Source organism: Astyanax mexicanus, chromosome 2 (genome assembly GCF_023375975.1).
Source record: "Astyanax mexicanus isolate ESR-SI-001 chromosome 2, AstMex3_surface, whole genome shotgun sequence".
NCBI lineage: Eukaryota > Metazoa > Chordata > Actinopteri > Characiformes > Acestrorhamphidae > Astyanax > Astyanax mexicanus.
Genome location: NC_064409.1, coordinates 1,948,193 through 1,967,128, shown reverse-complemented (window position 1 = coordinate 1,967,128; position 18,936 = coordinate 1,948,193). Strand labels below are relative to the sequence as shown.

Below are 18,936 nucleotides of genomic sequence, written 5' to 3'. Positions count from 1 at the left end.
ACTTTGTTGAGTTAGTTGAACATTTGTGGGCACATAAACATTTAAACTGAGATCTTTGAGTTGAACCAACTTATAATAACTGGAGTTTAGTCTGTTGCCATTAACAGCTTCTTTTCTATTGGCTTCTGTCACAATCTATTTGCATACTGGGTGTGTCCAACAGTTTCTGACTAATCAGACACTCACCATCAGTGTGTAATGATTCCCCCTGGGGTACCTTAGAAATAAATAAAGTCCCTTTTTAGTTGTAATAACATGATGTTTTAAATTATGCTAACTCAAATTTTTATTGCCCGTTACTTAAAAAAAGAGCAAACCGGCTGCCTTAAAAAAGTAAACTCAACTTACCTGGTCTTACAATATAACCAAAACAAAAACGTTAAATCAACTTCCCTTTAGTTGTAATAACTTGATGTTGTGAGTTATGCTAACTTTAGTTTTCTTTACCCATTACTTAACTTTTTTAAGGCAACCGGTTTCCTCACATTTTTAAAGTAAATTCGACTTATCCGGGCTTACAGTGTATACTTCTAAATACAGAATAATGAATGCATGTGATTGTGCGAGAGAGTGATGCTCTCCTGCAGGGAGGGTTTTTACTCCACTACAGGAGTGCTATCAATCCGCCGTGCCAGGAATAGTCAGTCAGTCAGTCTCTATAAAGAGTGAGCTAATCTCCTTATGCCTTCTGCTGCCACGGCTAACCAGGGAAATCTCAGCTCTAGTAGAAACACAGAAACGCTAACATGTGCTCACCATATCTTCTTCTCATCGTGTGATGAAAGAAAGCGTGGCTACACTTTCAGAACGATGTCAATAATTCATTTATTCCTTCATTGCTCTTTATAAAATTAGAAACTGAAGGTTTCCACTTGCTTTTATTTTTTTATTTTTTATTAAAATTTCCACCCTGCTAATGTATTTTTAGTTTTTAGTGTAGTTCTGCCTTTTACAGTCTATATCTCCTAAGGGTATGTATATATATGTTTTTTTATTGAACATTTTTGGGGTCATCACTGATTCACCTTTGCCCAGGTGAGGTAAAGCCAGTCTTCTACACCTCCATGCTTCATTCTCTGACGTCAGAGAAGGACAAAGTGGTTTAGAGAGCGAGGTCATCCGACAGGAGCCTGGTCAGAGGCGCTGAACAGGTGAACAGGTGAGTACTACCTTTATATTGTGTGTGTGTTCTGATTTAGAGCATTTAAATATATGAAATACATTTTTTTTTTCAGTTTGTTTTACTATTATTTTAAGTTTGTGGCTATTTGCACTTTTTAATTTAAAAAAATGCAGTGCAGTTTACCCCCTAATAACTGGGAGTATCTTATATGCTGATAAAATATATTTAACTACTAATATAAAGCTTTATACAGAGTGTTAGATTTGTATGTTTAACTGGCTAAGCCTAATGCCAGTCTTCTTTTCTTCTTTTACTCTTTTAACTTTAGAATAAAGATTAATCATATGGGTAAAATAAGTTCTTCGATTTTAAAATGTCCACTGTATTTAAAACAAATCTAATATTTAGGTGTAAGTGAGTAAAAGAGTGATTCTAGTTGCTAAAGTTAAGTTTTAAGAATGCAAAATTGCAAATTACCGATATCATATCTCAGTTTTTGTTGTCTTTCCCTTTTAATCATTTAAATCTGGGATTTTTTCATTAAAATTGTCAAAAACAAATGAAAAAACTTGGAAGAAAAGCTTGTGTCCTATTTTATTTTTTGTAAAATGTTAAATATATGTTATATTTATAATTATAAAGGCTGTTAAGTCTAATAATATGGTCATTTGTGCTTCCTAAGTGGATGAATAGACATAATGAGATAATGTAATAATGTAATAGTGTGTGTGTTTTTTTTTTAATTTTTTATTTAAAATCAATCTTAACTTTAAGATTGATTCTAGATTCTAGATTAATTGGTCACATTTCTCTGATCACATCTATTTGAACGCAGTTGTCAAACATCTACAATGTGTCTCAATTATATTTTAATCTTAAAATAGTTTTTTTTTATGCTTTTTTTATGTTTTAGTATAATTCTATAATTAATATATAGTTCTGTTGTGTTAGTCCATGAACTCCTATACATTCTAATGTGTTTGTTTTATCAGTTTACTTTTGGAAAAAATAGATAACCAAAGAGAAAAGAGCACCTGAATCTACTGATGGATGGAAATGTGATAATCTGAACATTAGGAACTCTTTACCCGAGGAGTTTTTAACTACTTAAAAGGCTGCTTTAATACTTTTTTTTACTTTTATTTATCGTATTTCAAGTACTGATACTGATACTACGCTCCTCTCCTCCCTCACCTGTCTCTCTGCTCTTTTATCCCAGCTAAGCCTCAGACCTGAATATGTACCCGTCTACGCTAACGCACTTATCCCGGGCGAATCCCTTCCACTCTCCGATAATCTCCTTCCAGCAGGGGGATGAATGGAAACAGACGCCCCACCTGAAAGCTGTGACACCCAAACCCACACGTGAACTCGTTGCAGCCTCCTTTAATGACGGTAAATTATTATATTATATAAATATATATATTATATATATATATACAGGGGTTGGACAATGAAACTGAAACACCTGTCATTGGAGCAGCCTGGTGGTCAATCTTCATTAATTGCACATTATTGCACCAGTAAGAGCAGAGTGTGAAGGTTTAATTAGCAGGATAAGAGCACAGTTCTGCTTTAAATATTGCAATGCACACTATAACATTATGGGGGACATACCAGAGTTCAAAAGAGGACAAATTGTTGGTGCACGTCTTGCTGGAGCATCTGTGACCAAGACAGCAAGTCTTTGTGATGCATCAAGAGCCACGGTATCCAGGGTAATGTCAGCATACCACCAAGAAGGACCAACCACATCCAACAGGATTAACTGTGGACGCTGTAAGAGGAAGCTGTCTGAAAGGGATGTTCGGGTGCTAACCCGGATTGTATCCAAAAAGCATAAAATCAGAATTCAATGTGCACCTCAACTCTCCTGTTTCCACCAGAACTGTCCGTCACCACAATCAATTACTGTGCTCTAAAACCAGGTGTTTCAGTTTCATTGTACAACACCTGTATATATACAATCTTCTGTACGGATGTTTTTCGATCACTGTTTAATAATACATTTCGTTTTCGTTTTTTCGTCTCATTTTTGTCATGAAAATAGGTCAACAAAGATTTTTCGTCATAGTTTTCGTTAACGAAATGAACACTGTTTAATACAATGTAAAGTAGTCAGTGTACAGCTACAATATAACAGTGTAAATTTACTGTTTTTTCAAAATAACTCACATAACACACATCCATTAATGTCTAAACCACTGCAACAAAAGTGAATTAAGCAAAAAAAATGGCCAAATTGTGCCCAATTATGTATTTTTTAATTCCAGCAAGTTTTAATCACACTTGTTTTGCTTGTGTTTCTGTTTGTAGATACAAGTGTAAGCTGTGAGTACGGCTCCAACAAATACTACGCCCTCTGTGGGTTTGGAGGAATCCTGAGCTGTGGGCTCACGCACACGGCGGTCGTACCGCTCGACCTTGTTAAATGCCGTATCCAGGTGTGTGTCTGTATTTCCTGCATGATCGTTTATAAGCCTACAGTCAGATGAAGCTGAAACTGAAGTAAATTGTGTTTCAGGTGGATCCAGACAAATACAAGTCCATCTTTAATGGTTTCTCCGTGACCCTGAGGGAGGACGGATTCAGGGGTTTGGGACGAGGATGGGCCCCGACCTTCATCGGATACTCGATGCAGGGTCTCTGCAAATTCGGCTTCTATGAGCTGTTTAAAGCCCTGTACAACGACATGCTGGGAGAGGTGAGCTATCTCAGGCTATCTTACGTTCACATTACCAGGCTGAAGTGACTGCATTAGCATTAGCATTAGTGCTACGTGCTTCTCTCTTTCGTTCCCACACTGCATCTCTTGGTGCAGCTGTGCAGCTAAAGCTATATGCAAAAAAAAAAAACAGCAAAAGCAAACCGCCTGTCCTTTTTTTTTCACCTCCTGGACCTGAGCATGAACTTCAGAGCACTGTTTACTCTCCACTCCAGCAAAAGATGCTCCACATATGAGCTGCTAACTCATCCATTTCCCTTTATAAAGCTACGAGTCTCTCCTCTCTCTAATATGAGGGTTTTTTATTGTTGTTGGTGAAGAAGGAGGCGTTTATACAGGTATCAATGTGCAGCATGTGAGACGATTCAGGAACAGATTCTGTGTTCACATTACACACAGATACAGATCACTTACATTTACACTGAATGTGAACCGACAAGATATACAAATCAGATCTGAGCAAAAAATCGGATTTGAACCATGTGGCATGTATATAGCGCCTATCTAGAAAGCCAAGGACGCTTTACAATCTTTACGTTTTTAAACACAAAGAGGCAGCCAATAGCGTACAGTATACTCTCAACCGGAAACAACCTCCACCTGGAGGACTGCATTGGGCACTACAACATTTAACCCCATTTAACCCAGAGTATCCAATTTACCTCCATATTTTTTGGACTGTGGGAGAAACCCACACAGACACAGGGAGAACATGAAAACTCCACTTAAATAGGGACTTGAACCCAAGACTCCAGTGCTGAGAGGCGAATGTGCTAACCACTAAGCCAAATCTGTGCCACCAATGCACATTGCTATCTCGCAACCCGTCAACTTGTTCAAACAGCAGCAGATCTTCTGAATATATCTACACTGATGGGCGTGGTGTTCTGGAAATGAGGTGTGTTCAGGTACATTTCTGGAGTTTTATCTTGTTTATCTTGGTAACAGAAAACACAGGAGCTCCACTGACTGAATACAACCTAGACAGACGCCAACAGTCAGACGTTCATCGCTATCTCGGTAACACAGGCGCCGTGCCGAGCCGAGCGTACACCCCCACTTATTACACACACATGAACACACAGCAGCACAAACCCAACTTTTACATCAACAATAAACAGAATAGTAAATAAAATAACATTGCTGTTCCCGTAAATGAGCTGCTGGAGCTCCTTCACAGCGTCAACCAGCAGCTCAGTTTCCTCTGCTGAGAAGAGTTTGTTGGACACGTCCAGGTAGCTGCACCGTTACAATAGCAATTCACCAAAGACAGAGCTCACCTAATCTACTCTTAAAGGGAATGATCTGAGTAAGAGACACTCTGATTGGTTTATTCATTCATGTTACGCCCAAAATTAACCACACCCATGATTAATTAAGATATAATTAACTAACACACTAACTACTTCTAACCCCATTTCCTTCCTCCCCTCCTTCACTTCTCTATCCCTTTATTTCCCTTCGACCTCCTTTTATCCCTATCTAAAAATGGGTTATCTTAATTCCTATTACTTTTGTACTTCATTATTGTAAGTCGCTTTGGACAAAAGCGTCTGCCAAATGAAATGTAATTTAATAATTAGTACATGCCTTTTAAAGCAATCTTTTAACCATATTTATCTTTTCTAAAATCAGGAGAATGCGTACCTGTGGAGAACATCGGTGTACCTGGCTGCCTCGGCCAGTGCTGAGTTCTTTGCTGATATAGCTCTGGCCCCCATGGAGGCGTGTAAAGTGCGTATACAGACACAGCCGGGTTACGCCAGCACCCTCAGAGAGTGCGCCCCCAAGATGCATGCTGAGGAGGGAGTGTGGGCGTAAGTATATATCAGTATATATATATACACATATATATATATATATATATATATATGTGTATATATATATATATATATGCTTGTACACCTGTTTAATCCATGTACTCATCTGCACTTCATTTAAATTTTCAGTTTTAAACTCATATGTTAATGTTTTGTAAGCAGTGAACACAAAGCTTATATTATTTAAATAATAAAAAACATTTATTCTGAAACAAATCTCAAAAGAGCCCTCAATATGTCTCTGGATTAACAGAAGCAATGCTTCACTAAAATCAATACAAGCAAATAAACAACAGCTGAAAACTAATGGAAAAAATGAAAGAGTCGAAATATGCAATATTGTCAGATGCATGCTGGAAATTGTAGTTCTGTAGAGGAGCATGTCCATTGGCAGGAAGGGAAAGGATTAAATTAGGAACTACAATGTCAGTATCAGGTGTGACAATTACTATTCAAAAATAGTTGTAGTGACAGGCCTAAATTTCTACAAAAGTACTAAAAGGAAAATATATATATATATTTATATATATTTATAATATATATTTTACCAAATTAAAGGTATAAGAAGCTCTGAATAGACCATAAACCAGATACCACAAATGTAATTTAAGTAATTGTAAGTCTGACTTTTGGATAGTAATTTTGCTAAAAGACATTTTATTTCTAAGTAAAATGAGTATGGAATTTATAAAATGTTCACTCATTGTTAGGAGAATCAGGTATCGTCAACCTCATTTCCACTGTTTAGATTAATTATAATTAGATAGTAATAAATAACTGTAATGTTTTTTAAAGTAAAGTCATTTTTATATATGTTTAGGTGCCCTCTGCTCTAAGTAATATATATTTCATGCGTAAGAGCACGGGATTATAAGGTGCAAGGGTGTTGCCATTTTTCCCTTCTAAATGTAGAATTTTTTTAAAATATATAAAATGAGTGCTTGATGTTAATCGACACAGATTTGTCTCATTGAAAACTGTTTATTTGGGTGAATAAAGCGCTTCAGTTTATTTACTGTAAGCTTAGATTTCCAATATTTTGTCTAAGGGTGAGTTTTTAGTAAAGTTTCTCCAGCACTAAGGCTAGGTGCAGCAGCATTAGCATTAGCCACTAACTGCAGTGCTAGCGGTTCATCCCTCATCCCACACGCATAATGACACATCTCACGTGAACCTCCTCATTCTCCAACAGGTTCTATAAAGGCGTGTACCCCCTGTGGCTGCGGCAGATCCCCTACACCATGATGAAGTTCGCCTGCTTCGAGCGCACGGTGGAGACGCTCTATAAGTACGTGGTTCCTAAACCTCGCAGTGAATGCACCAAACCTGAACAGCTCGTGGTCACATTCGTAGCAGGATACATTGGTGAGTATATGAACAACAAAGTTGTGAAAATAATCTTCATTTATTACTCTCATTCAAGACACACCGACACACCCTAAATCCAGCTGTGTGATACGCAATTGACTAGATTGCTAAAATAGGGACCCAAATTGCAAAAATCTCCAAATGTCAAGAACTTCTAATTATTTTGAAGCATTTCTAATGAAATTTGCAGTATAATCTATTGTGTTTTCCGTTTACATCAGGATATCCAACAGTGTTATTGCACATTGCATTATTTGTCCATATCATTTACCCCTAATTTGCTTGCATATAATAATCCTGTGGAGGTTTTGAAGGTGGAACACGATCTACAACAGAGAGCTTGAAAGGCCTTAGTGTTTAAAAATAAATAGGTCAGAAGCGTGCTTTGTCCAAAAACTACATTTCCCACAATGCATGTCGATTGTGTTACCCGTGAATTTAAGTCTTACCGCCACTACACGGCAGTGTAGTTCATTGTAATCAAAGCATCTCATTAGTTTGATGCAAGGCTGTTGCAGTAATTTTTTACACATTTTTTGTGACATGCTACATCTGTATTTATACTAATTAATCCTCTTTTCAGTATACCAAACACTTTGATCTAAGTTAATATAATAACTTGTGTTTGATGTTTTTTTTTTTATCAACTTAAATAGTTTAATCATTGATTGATGGAGTTTGTGGATTTCATAACATGACAAATTAAAAGTGTTTATGTTAAAACAGAGCAACAAACACAAAACATACTTTCTATGTAACTGTACTGATTTAATTGCATAAATATTTAACATTAAGGAGTAGTTACATTTATTTTATATTACATTTGGTTATATTTATAAGTTACATCTTGCCCTTTGAGTTTGACACCCCTGGTCTACAATGTTTGAGAACCACCCCAGCTGGCACACAACTGACCTTCAACGTTGAAATGTGGTTGAAATATGACTAAAGTAATGTATGTTGTTGTTTCAATGTTTAAACGTTAAAATGTTAACACTGAATCAACATTTAAGGTTCAGTGGTTGTGCTAACGTTGAAATTTTAACGCTGAATCAACATAATGTCCTCAACTTTCTGCCTTTTGAATCAGCATTTTATATTTCATCACCATGTAATTTCTAAAAACGCTTGGATGGAGGAATAACACAGTGTTTTATTTCTATTTGCTGTAACTGCTTTTTAATTTAACACCATGTTCTAATAGTTTCACTATTGTAGTGTTTTTGAGATCAGATGTTCAGTAATCAGATTGGTAGTGATGGTGGGTATAAATGTTCGTTATACTCAGCTTTACATTACATTACATTACATTACATTACATTACATTACATTTGGCAGACGCTTTTGTCCAAAGCGACTTACAATATTGAAGTACAAATAATAGAAGAGGTTAAGTACAAAAATAATAGAAGTTAAAAATAAAGCATCTATAGATAGGGCCTTAAGGAGGTCAGAGGGAAATAATGGGATAGAGGAGTAGAGAAGAGGAAGAAGGAGATGAGGTTAGAATTAGTTAGTTTGTTAGAGGTGTTAGGAGAGTAAGTGCTCTTTGAAGAGCTCTGTCTTCAGGAGTTTATTAAAGATAGTGAGAGATTCTCCTGATCTGGTAGTGGAAGGTAGTTTGTTCCACCATTGGGGAACTCTGTATGAGAACAGTCTGGATTGCTTTGTGTGAATGTTTGTTTGGTAAAGCGAGGCGACGTTCATTGGAGGAGCGCAGCGGCCGGGAGGTAGCGTAAGCCTTCAGGAGTGAGTGCAGGTAGGAAGGAGCCTGTACTGTCATCACCTTGTAGGCGATTGTAAGAGTTTTGAATTTGATACGAGCATCAACTGGTAGCCAATGGAGCTCAATAAGCAGCGGAGTGACATGTGCCCGTTTTGGTTGGTTGAAGACCAGACGTGCTGCTGCGTTCTGAATCACTTTACTGCTTTACTGCAGTGATGTGAGTTTATTGTTAACATTTTGTTCATTATAGGATTTTCTGATTTTAGTGAGCTATGGTTTATTAAAGGTTGAATGTATGACGTTGAAACAATGTTGCCATATCATTGTTGATTCACTTTTTTAAAATCAACAGTTGAGTCAACATTTATTCAACCATCTACATTGATCAACGTTTATTCAACATTAAATTCCAGCTGGGATTGCTCTAGTTTTTTTAAAGTCACCTGAACTGCAGGTCTTTGTCTCTGTGTTTGTGTAGCCGGCGTGTTCTGCGCTGTGGTGTCTCACCCCGCTGACTCAGTGGTGTCTGTACTGAACAAGGAGAAAGGCAGCTCAGCCGCACAGGTTCTGAAGAGACTCGGGCCCAAAGGTGAGTTTTATCTTAAATTCAATGTTTTTTAATTATTTTAAAATGTTCTGCACTTTAGATTAACACTAATTTTCTTTACTTTTACTAGTATTTTACTGTTTTTTTTTTATAGTTTTACTTCCATGTTACTGTTGCCCCTAGTAATAACATTTATTTATTTTCTGAATACACGTAAAATACCCTCATTAGCCATGCTTATTTATTTATTTTTGTGTTTTTCTTTTGTGTGCTAATAGCTCTTTAACTTTAGTTGTTTTTATTTTCTTAATGTATGTTTGATTATGTGTGTCGTATGTACAGCACTGTGACACTGCAATTTCCTTTGGGATCATTAAAGTGCTATCTTATCTTATCTTATCTTAAAGTCATCTTAACTATGAAAAAAAAGAACATTTAGAATTATTTAGTAAACAAAAAAAAGGTGTTAAACAAACCAGAACATGTTTTTTTATATATTTTACATTCTATAAAATGTTTCCTCTTGCTTAGATGATCAGTTTTACACATCTTGACATTAATTTTCTCAGTCAGTTTTATGAGGTAGAGTCTCCTGGAATTCAGGCTTTCAGTTAACAGCTGTGCTGAACTCATCAAGAGTTAATTACTTGAATTTCTTGTCTCTTAATAAAGTGTTTGAGAGCATCAGTTAAAGTAAAGTAGTGAAGAGGTAGAGTTACAGGTATACAGTGAATAGTGAATATTTGAGTAATGTTCGAATCCAGATTATGAGAAGAAACAACTACTCAACTAAATAAAGAAAAAACTATAAAAATACTTTAGGAAGAAATGAAGGTGAGTCTATCTGAAAAGAAGGATTTCAAGAGCTTTGTAAAGTTTTATCCTCAAGTGCAAACACAGCGAAGATCATTAAAAGCATTATAATGATGAAACTGGCACTCATCAGGAGTGTTTTTTTTTTTTTGTTGTACAGGATAAGTTCACCAGAGTTACCAGCCTCAGAAAGAGTATTCTGCAAGTAATACTGAATATTTTGGTTTGTTTAACACTTTTAAGTTACTACATGATTCCCTATGTGTTCCTTCATAGTCTTTAGTATTAACTTTAGTATTCATTTATAATGTGGAGAAAAAATAAAATAAAATAACACTGAATAAAAAAGGTGTGTTTGGCACACTTAAAAACATGTTTAAATGTTTGAAGTGTCTGTATTATCAGAGTAAATTACCTGAAACATTATTTGAAATAATGTGAATGTGCAGCTCCTTCAGTCACCACTTGGGGACACAGTTGTACCACTAAAACTGAAACCACAGCTTCAGCCACTGTGGAGCTGCTCTGTATAGCGGATTTAACCTGAAAACAGATGTATTTTATTTTTAATATAAGAAATGTCTGATTAGAGCTGGTTAAATGATGTTTATTAAGCTGTAAAACTTCTGTTTCTGTTCTGCGCAGCTTCTCCCCCAGCTCCGTAACTCAGCACGTTTACTTAATATCGGATGATACATCCTGATCATGTTAAAAATTAAAGATTATGAGTTTCTTTGATTTTACTAAATTGAAAACCTCTGGAATATAATCAAGAGGAAGATGGATGATCACAAACCATCAAACCACCAGGAGTAAAGCAGCATAAAGTTATCCAAAAGCAGTGTGTAAGACTGGTGGAGGAGAACATGATGCCAAGATGCATGAAAAAAAACTGTGATATAATGCTGTAAATGACCAAATATTTTTATTTGGAATTTCGGAGAAATGTTCAATTTTACTCAAACGTAACCTATAAATATCAAATCCAGAGCCTTATATAATAAGTTATGATCTAAATTTTAAATGTAAGCTACTATTGATGTTACAGCGCACTATATTCATTCAAAACTGCAGATCATGGAGAATTTGACCAGATTTTGTCAGATGAACTCTCCTTCTTTTAGGTTCCCCAAGAGATGTTCTCCTTTTCTCAGACTATGACTCAACACTTACCCAGATGTGGTGCAATAGCGGCAGACCCTTTACTTAAACTAGGACCTTTCGCAAAAAAAAAAAGTGAACTTTACACATGTGCGTCTCTAAAGGGACAATTTGAATGTTTGCTCTGGTTAAGCAACAACTATCTTTATTTTAAATGGAGAGACAGGCAGTGAGAATATTATCTGATCCAACTCATGTGTTGTATTAAAAATATATTTTTCTTTTCCCTTCAAATCAAATAGATTTAGAGTACAGAATAGAGTACCAAAAATAAAGTTGAACAGGTTCTGGGAGTCCACAGTATTCCACATTCAGTTATTTATGCTTCTTAATCAAGGGTGTAAGTTGATGGACAGAACACATGGTGTTGATAATGTTTAATATGGGTGTGAATGTACTGTATATTTTTTTGTTAGTTTATCTAATAAAAATATACTTTACTTATAATAGAGATGTTATGGGAAGCTAGACAATTTTTTGAGAAATCTGACAGTAAAAGTGTATTGTATCAAGGCGCTGAGTGATCCAACGGGAGATCGCTGGCTCGAATCCCGGTCATGCAGCTTGCAATCAGCTGCCGGAGCCCCGAGAGAGCACAATTGGCCTTGCTCTCTCTGGGTGGGTAGATGGTGCTCTGGGAGGGTAGACGTGTGTTAATCTTAACCCTCCTTGTGTTGTGGCATCACTATTGATAGGGGGGTCCTAATGAGTGGGTTGGGTATTTGGCCGTGTAAATTGGGAAGAAAATGGAAAAAACAAAATAGTAATAAAATTATTAAGTATTGGGACGGCGAGTGATCTAGCAGTTTAAAGCGCTGACACTATGAACGGGAGATTGCTGTTCGAATCCCGGTCATGCAGCTTGCCATCAACTGCCGGAGCCTAGAGAGAGAGAGCACATTTGGCCTTTTTCCCCTCATCACTCCTAGGGTGATGTGGATCAGCACAAGTCTGCGTCTGTGGGCAGCTGTATCAGAACCAACCGAGTCGCTGCTCTTTCCTTTGAGCATTAGCGCTGTGATGCTACTCGACAATGCTAAAGCATCAGCAGCAGATCAAAAAGAGGCGGAGTCTGACTTCACATTGCCTAGCTAAATTGGGAGAAAAATGGGAAAAAATTTTAAATATCTAAATAAATAATAAAGCCAATCCATTCAGAATAATATTTAAGAATTAAATTTATTCTTTCTTTATACTGCAGGTGTGTGGAAGGGGCTCTTCGCTCGTATCATCATGATCGGCACGCTGACCGCACTGCAGTGGTTCATCTACGACTCTGTGAAGGTGTACTTCCGCCTGCCCCGCCCTCCACCCCCGGAGATGCCCGAGTCTCTAAAGAAGAAGCTGGCTCTGGCAACCCACTAGACCTTCTGACCACCAGCATCTCCACAACCAGAAAAACAGACCATATTTCCACATCTGAGGGAAAGGTCCTGCAAAGTGTTCCATAATAATCTCTTACAAATAAAGATTTCAAAATTAATTCAATGGTTGTGTATTTTATAGAAGAGCCAATAACACTTTATTATACTGTTCCATAGGTAATAGAAAAGTATGATGGCAGTTCCTGGTAGTGGCTGGTTCGTTGCTAGGTTACCAGAGTATGTGGGCGGAGTAATACATGGAGAGCTTCGGTTACAGTGCATTACCGGCTGATAGCGGTATTCATAGAACGCCTCTCAGCCAATCACATCGCAGGGTAGGAACTAACTGTGGCATAATGAGACTTCTTCTTCTTCAGAACTAATTACTAATTATCTATAGTTGTAAGTTGAAATTGTATTTGAGTTAGATGAAGGAGACTATAGACAATTAGTAAGTAATCTACTATAATCGTTAGTTCAATAGTACCTACTGAGTAATTACTCAGTACTCCTTGGTAGTTATTAGGAGGTATTTAGGTGTTAATGCTTATTATTAATGTTAATTATTGATTAGTTCCTGCTTAGTTATCTATTATAAAGTTTTACTGAAGAACCAATTGCTCAACCTTCACATAATGTAAAGGTTCTACAACAACTGAAGCAATAATTATTATACTTAACTATTTATAGAACATTTTTTAAGTATTTTAAGTATATTTAATTGTAATAATTCATAAAAACAGTCATAAAAAGCCTCCAGAATGGGTTCTTAATGGGAAATGTTTTTGAAATGGACATTTCTATCATTTCTCTGTCATTTTATCAGCCTTTTATTCTAAAAATGCTGACACAAGTAAACATTGAAGATTTCAGACAGTGTGTCACACTGTGGCTAATCAGTAAATGAGAGGAATTTGGCTTTTGCCCTCATTTTAACACAAAATGAGAAAACAGGTTTAAGCTAGTTTAAGGTAAACAAGGTAAAGTCCAGCAATTAATGTGATAAACAACAGACAAATATAGCCTGAGCTTTTGTTTAATAAGTATTATATTATATTATACAATTTAAAACACTTACTGAGTGCAGCTGTTTAGTCTGTATCTGTAAAATAAAGGAGTGGAGCTGTGAGTTTATGAAATGCATCAATGCACAGGTTTCTCATTGTTTGACTCTTATAGTTCTACATATGGCTGAAACATAATATTATTGTTATTATTATTAGATATTATGATTTGCAGTATTTAAAACATTAAATATTATACTAAATAATAAGTCATTGCTCAAAAAAACCCTCTCAGATTTTTATATTTGTATAAATTCTGCTTCAGGGCTGATTCTATTTTGAGGCCTTCAAACCCTTTCTAAAAAAATATTAATTAATACCTACACAAACTAACAAAACAACAAAAAATACCCACGTAGAAACAATTTCATTTATAAAACCCCACAATGCACTAAATCAAATTCCCAACCATAAAAAAGCACCAAGTCTGGACAGTTTCCCACCTGAAATTTCCAAACATTATTTGGCCAATAGTGTCATCACTCTTTAATAGATTAATAAAAGACATTAAATTTAATATAAAATTGCACACTGATATGAATACAGCTAAAGACAGATTTCACCCTTGACCAAACTTGAGAAACTCACAAAGCAAGCTCTGCTGGAAACGAGACTAATGTAAAACACGCTTACAATCCTAAGTTTAGGGCCTTTTTTACACCTGTAATTTGAAAACTAGTTAAACCAGACTCTGCATCGTTTTCACCCTTATTATGTCAATCAGTCTCTCTCTCTCTTTCTCTCTCTCTCTCTCTTACTCTGTCTTTGTCTTTCTCTCTGTCATTTATCTCTCTTTTTTCTTTCTTCCCCTCTCTATACTTTCTCAGACTGTAAGGTGCACTAAAGATCCTTTAATTTTTTTAAGATCCTCATCAGTGAACCTTATGAATTCTACCGTATGAATTCTACCGTATGAATTCTACCAGTCAGGTATTAAGGAGCAGTAAAGACACTCCACTTAAGTACAGAGTTATACAGGTGAGTTATCCCCAGCACAAAGTTTCTCCAGCACTAAGGCTGGGTGCAGCAGCATTAGCATTAGCCGCTAACTGCAGCGCTAGCTTTTTTGTGCCGTTCAGAGGCGAGTAGTCTGCGTGTTTACCGTGTTAAAACAAACGAGCTACGTGGGACGAACCACGGCTGGTGATAGCACCCTGGGTTACTGGAACACTCAGGGTTCCTCAGTCTAGCTAATGTTAATGCTAATGCTGCAGCAGTCAGCCTTAGTGCTGGAGAAACTTCACTGAAAAGAAATACCTTCACCCTTAGACAAAATATTGGAAATCTAAGCTTCCTGTAAATAAACGGAAGTATTTTACTCAAAGTAAACCCAAATACACAGATTTCAGGAAAGAAATCCGTGTAGATTTACATTCAGCACTCGTTTAACTTTAAAAGTTTAGTTTAATATTATTAATTATGATTTAGGCATCATTACTAGTGTCACTTAAAGCAATACTAGGTAGGATTGAGATTTTGTGCTCGTGGGCTCCCCCTACAGTTGTAGAGTGTAATAAACGTTTCTGGACGATTTTAGGTTCTTTTTCTCGTTTTCTGGCTTTCACAGACATATTCGGTCTTTTTCCAGCTTCTGCCAGAGTGTCTGTATGTTAGTTTGTAAAGAATGAACCAGTAGTCCTTGTAGAACTGTTAGAACTAAAGGTCGGAAAGCAGGTCGCAGTTCTCGCGAGCGTTGGTCGCGGCCGCCTCAGAAAACTTACAGAGTCTGGTTTGAGCTCAGAGGAGCTCCGGCACAGACACGAGAGCACCGCTATTCCTCCTATTACACCTCAATGCAGCGCTGCAGTGAGTTTCAAGCTGTAATTTTACTTCTTTAAAAAGATCAAAAATCAAGGAAATCCTACCTAGTGCTGCTTTAAGGCACTTTATAATCTGAAAAATACAGTAAAGATTTAGCATTAAAAAATTGTCGAGTGTTCATTTGGGAACATTGTGAATATTGTGACTAATAAACAATAATGCACATATTATGTAGGTGTTTTTTTGTAGTATTATGCAGAATTAACACTTTTCTCAGCTTCGAGAAGCTTTAAGAAGCTGTTGGAAGCCAGAATGTGTTCCTGTGTGTTTGTCTCTTTCCTACAGTGTTCTCTTTTTCTCTGTCCTGTTTTCTCTCTTCATCAGGCTTTGAGTAACAGCTCTGCTGACCCTCACACCGGCGGCTCGCCGTCAACAAATGGAGCCTATCAGAGCTCAGGAGCTGTGGGTTCATCTGGTGCACTAAGAGTGTGCTTGTGCTGCACTTTTGTACGTTTGTGGAGGTCCGTGTGCGTGAGGATTCGAGCGTGTCCGAGTTCACAGGATCTCGAGGCTCTAATGGAGACATCCATGCGTCACACTGTTTAGTTAGGAAGTGTGTGGAGTGAATCATACACAATTGTGAGGGACTATTGTCATTATAATCCATTTGGTCCCTCTGGTTAATGCGTTTTTTTGGCCTGAGTGTGGAGCGAGATGGGGAGGCCTGGTTCTGAGAAATGGGTTCTGTTATCACTCCCTAATTTTCCCTCTCTTTCCTCTGTTCCTGGATCTTTCTGATGCCGAGGGTCAAACAACACCCAGCAGACCGTGTCTCTCCTGCGTGTTTTTCTACCAGTTATTTCTGAGATCCTCAGAAATAACTGGAAAAGGGGTCCACCTGTTGAATAATGCAGTTTCTGCTTCAATCTGTTCAAACTGCCTGGAAAATGCTCGCTTTTACACCTGATTTTTATTCATCAGTGTGTTTTTTATTCAGCAATGTTCTTTTTAGAGAACATTAGCTTTTTTCTTGCAACCTTGCAGCTCTGGGACGCACAGCATTGTGGTACAGTGATGTTCACCTGATGCTGGACTCATGAACAGAGGCCTTCAGTTGCTTACAAGTTACCCTAGGGCAGGGTTGCCAGGTCCAACAAAAATATCCAGCCCAAAGTCAGTCTAAAAACCTTCGAAGCAAATGACAAAACAACTATGAGTAACTTGAGTGACTTAGTATTTGTTTATAAGATATGTATTATCTGTATTGCTATTTACCTTAAAGTCATTAATAATATTGTTGTATTACTGTTTTATTTTATAACAGTTTTATATCCCAGTGAAGAACGTTTAATAGTAACATAATTAGCAAAAAAAAAAAAATTTTTTTACTTACTCATTTCTGTTCTTGGCCCCATTGAACTCTCTTCTCTCCTCTTTAGCATTTTTAGGGTAACAATTGTCTTTAATTTCCTCCATTTGTACATTATAATATGTCTGACTGTGGATTGATGGAGTCCAAACTCTTCAGAAATGGTTTTGTAAACTTTGCAACTTGATGATCATCAATATCTTTTTCTGAGCTTCTCAGAAATCTCCTTTGTTCGTGCCGTGATTCACAAACTTGCATAAATATGTGTTGTAAAGAGCAGACTATGATAGATAGATCCTCATTCTTTAAAGAGCCACTAAACCCTAAACCATATATATTTTTTATTAATAGCTGAAATGTGTTCCTTTGACTTAATAAAACATGCCAGTCCTGCTTAACGTTGTTCTAAACATTTCCTAACCTTTAAAAAAACGCTTTTATTTTGGTAATTTATGCCTCAGCAGCGCCCTCACAGGTTCAACTGTGCTATAGGTCCCCCTGGAGACGTCCAATCATCTGCATCCCACCGCTATCAGAGGCACACTGCTCAGCCCAATCAGCTCTCCCTTCTGCCCCACCCCTAAACCCATACATAACCCAGTGCCCCTCCCAAACTGCCCCTCCCATTTTTTAGCATTGTTTAAATTTGACCTAAGGTGGAGTCAGCTAAAGTCTGTTAAATAAAACAGGCCCCGCCTACTTTCACCTGCTAGTCATTCCATTGGTTAAAAAAAAAACTAATTAAAACTGCTAATCCTAGAGGTTCACTTAAAAATGATGATTTTCTTTGATTTTATCAAATTAAAAACCTCTGGAATATAATCAAGAGGAAGATGGATGATCACAAACCATCAAACCACCAAACTGAACTGCTTGAATTTTTGCACCAGGAGTAAAGCAACATAAAGTTATCCAAAAGCAGTGTGTAAGACTGGTGGAGGAGAACATGATGCCAAGATGCATGAAAAAAACTGTGATTAAAAACCACCAGGGTTATTCCACCAAATATTGATTATTTCTGAACTCTTAAAACTTTATAAATATGAACTTGTTTTCTTTGCATTATTTGAGGTCTGAAAGTTCTGCATCTTTTTTGTTATTTCAGTCATTTCTCATTTTCTGTAAATAAATGCTCTAAATGAGAATATTTTTATTTGTAATTTGGGAGAAATGTTGTCTGTAGTTTATAGAATAAAACAACAATGTTCATTTTACTCAAACATAAACCTATAAATAGCAAAATTAGATAAACTGATTTAGTCTCTTCCTTTTTTACAATATTCGATCAGTCTTTCTGCATGTTTTTGTGTCAGTTATTGCTGAGAGAACAGTAGAGGAAGGGGTTCCTCTGTTGAATAATGCAGTTTCTGCTTCAATCTGTTCAAACTGCCGTGAAAATGTTCGCTTTTACACCTGATTTTTATTCATCAGTGTGTTTTTTATTTAGTCTCCAAAAGCTAGAGAGGAATCTGCTGCCGCTTTCGCACTGTGACCTCAGAGCGAGTAAAACAATGTGTCACTCTCACTATCTAAAGCGTTCGCACACGTTAGTCCCACAAGTTATTTTGGCAAACAAACACAGGGTCATTTAAACAGCTGCTTTCCACCAGAGCTCACACACGCTTATTACAGCCTCCACACTCACTGCAGACTCAGACTCAGACAGTGAAAGCTGGATTCTGAGTGTTTAAAAGTTTTTAAAAGTGTTTTTTATCCTTTTTTCTGTTCTTATAGATTTGTATAATTGGGGAATGCTGTAATTCAGTGCTTGTTGGGGGGTGGTTTGCATTAGTCTAACAGGACACAACATATAAGAGTTTAACTCACAATCATGTGACTGACTAAGAGAAACCTCATGTCCACTTAGTTAAAACCAGTTGTTAAGCATCTAATAAAGTACGATGGTGCTTAAACATTTGTGAACCCTTTAGAAGTTTCTATATTTCTGCATAAATATGACCTAAAAATGGTTCTAAAAATGGATAAAGAAAACCCAATTAAACAAATGAGACGAAAATAGTATACTTGCTCATTTTCTATTAAGATAAAATGATCCAATATTACATATTTGTGAGAGGCAAAAATATGTGAACTT

General features: G+C 36.7%; 1 protein-coding gene across 1 annotated transcript; it reads left to right on the top strand.

The window, feature by feature from the left end:
* Positions 1 to 916: 916 nt before the first annotated feature.
* Positions 917 to 12,766, top strand: slc25a3a (solute carrier family 25 member 3a). The gene is made up of 8 exons (XM_022671744.2): positions 917 to 1,159; positions 2,343 to 2,518; positions 3,440 to 3,567; positions 3,648 to 3,827; positions 5,484 to 5,665; positions 6,861 to 7,033; positions 9,241 to 9,351; positions 12,485 to 12,766. The coding sequence occupies exons 2-8, from the start codon at positions 2,362 to 2,364 to the stop codon at positions 12,646 to 12,648; spliced, it is 1,095 nt and encodes a 364-aa protein (XP_022527465.1). The 5' UTR covers positions 917 to 1,159; positions 2,343 to 2,361; the 3' UTR covers positions 12,649 to 12,766.
* The last annotated feature ends 6,170 nt before the right edge of the window (positions 12,767 to 18,936 follow it).

Bases quoted from the DNA above. Each gene is read 5' to 3' on its own strand.
- slc25a3a (XM_022671744.2), top strand. From the start codon at position 2,362: ATGTACCCGTCTACGCTAACGCACTTATCCCGGGCGAATCCCTTCCAC. The intron at 3,568-3,647 runs GTGTGTGTCTGT...ATTGTGTTTCAG, and splicing joins TTGTTAAATGCCGTATCCAG to GTGGATCCAGACAAATACAA. The intron at 5,666-6,860 runs GTAAGTATATAT...ATTCTCCAACAG, and splicing joins GCTGAGGAGGGAGTGTGGGC to GTTCTATAAAGGCGTGTACC.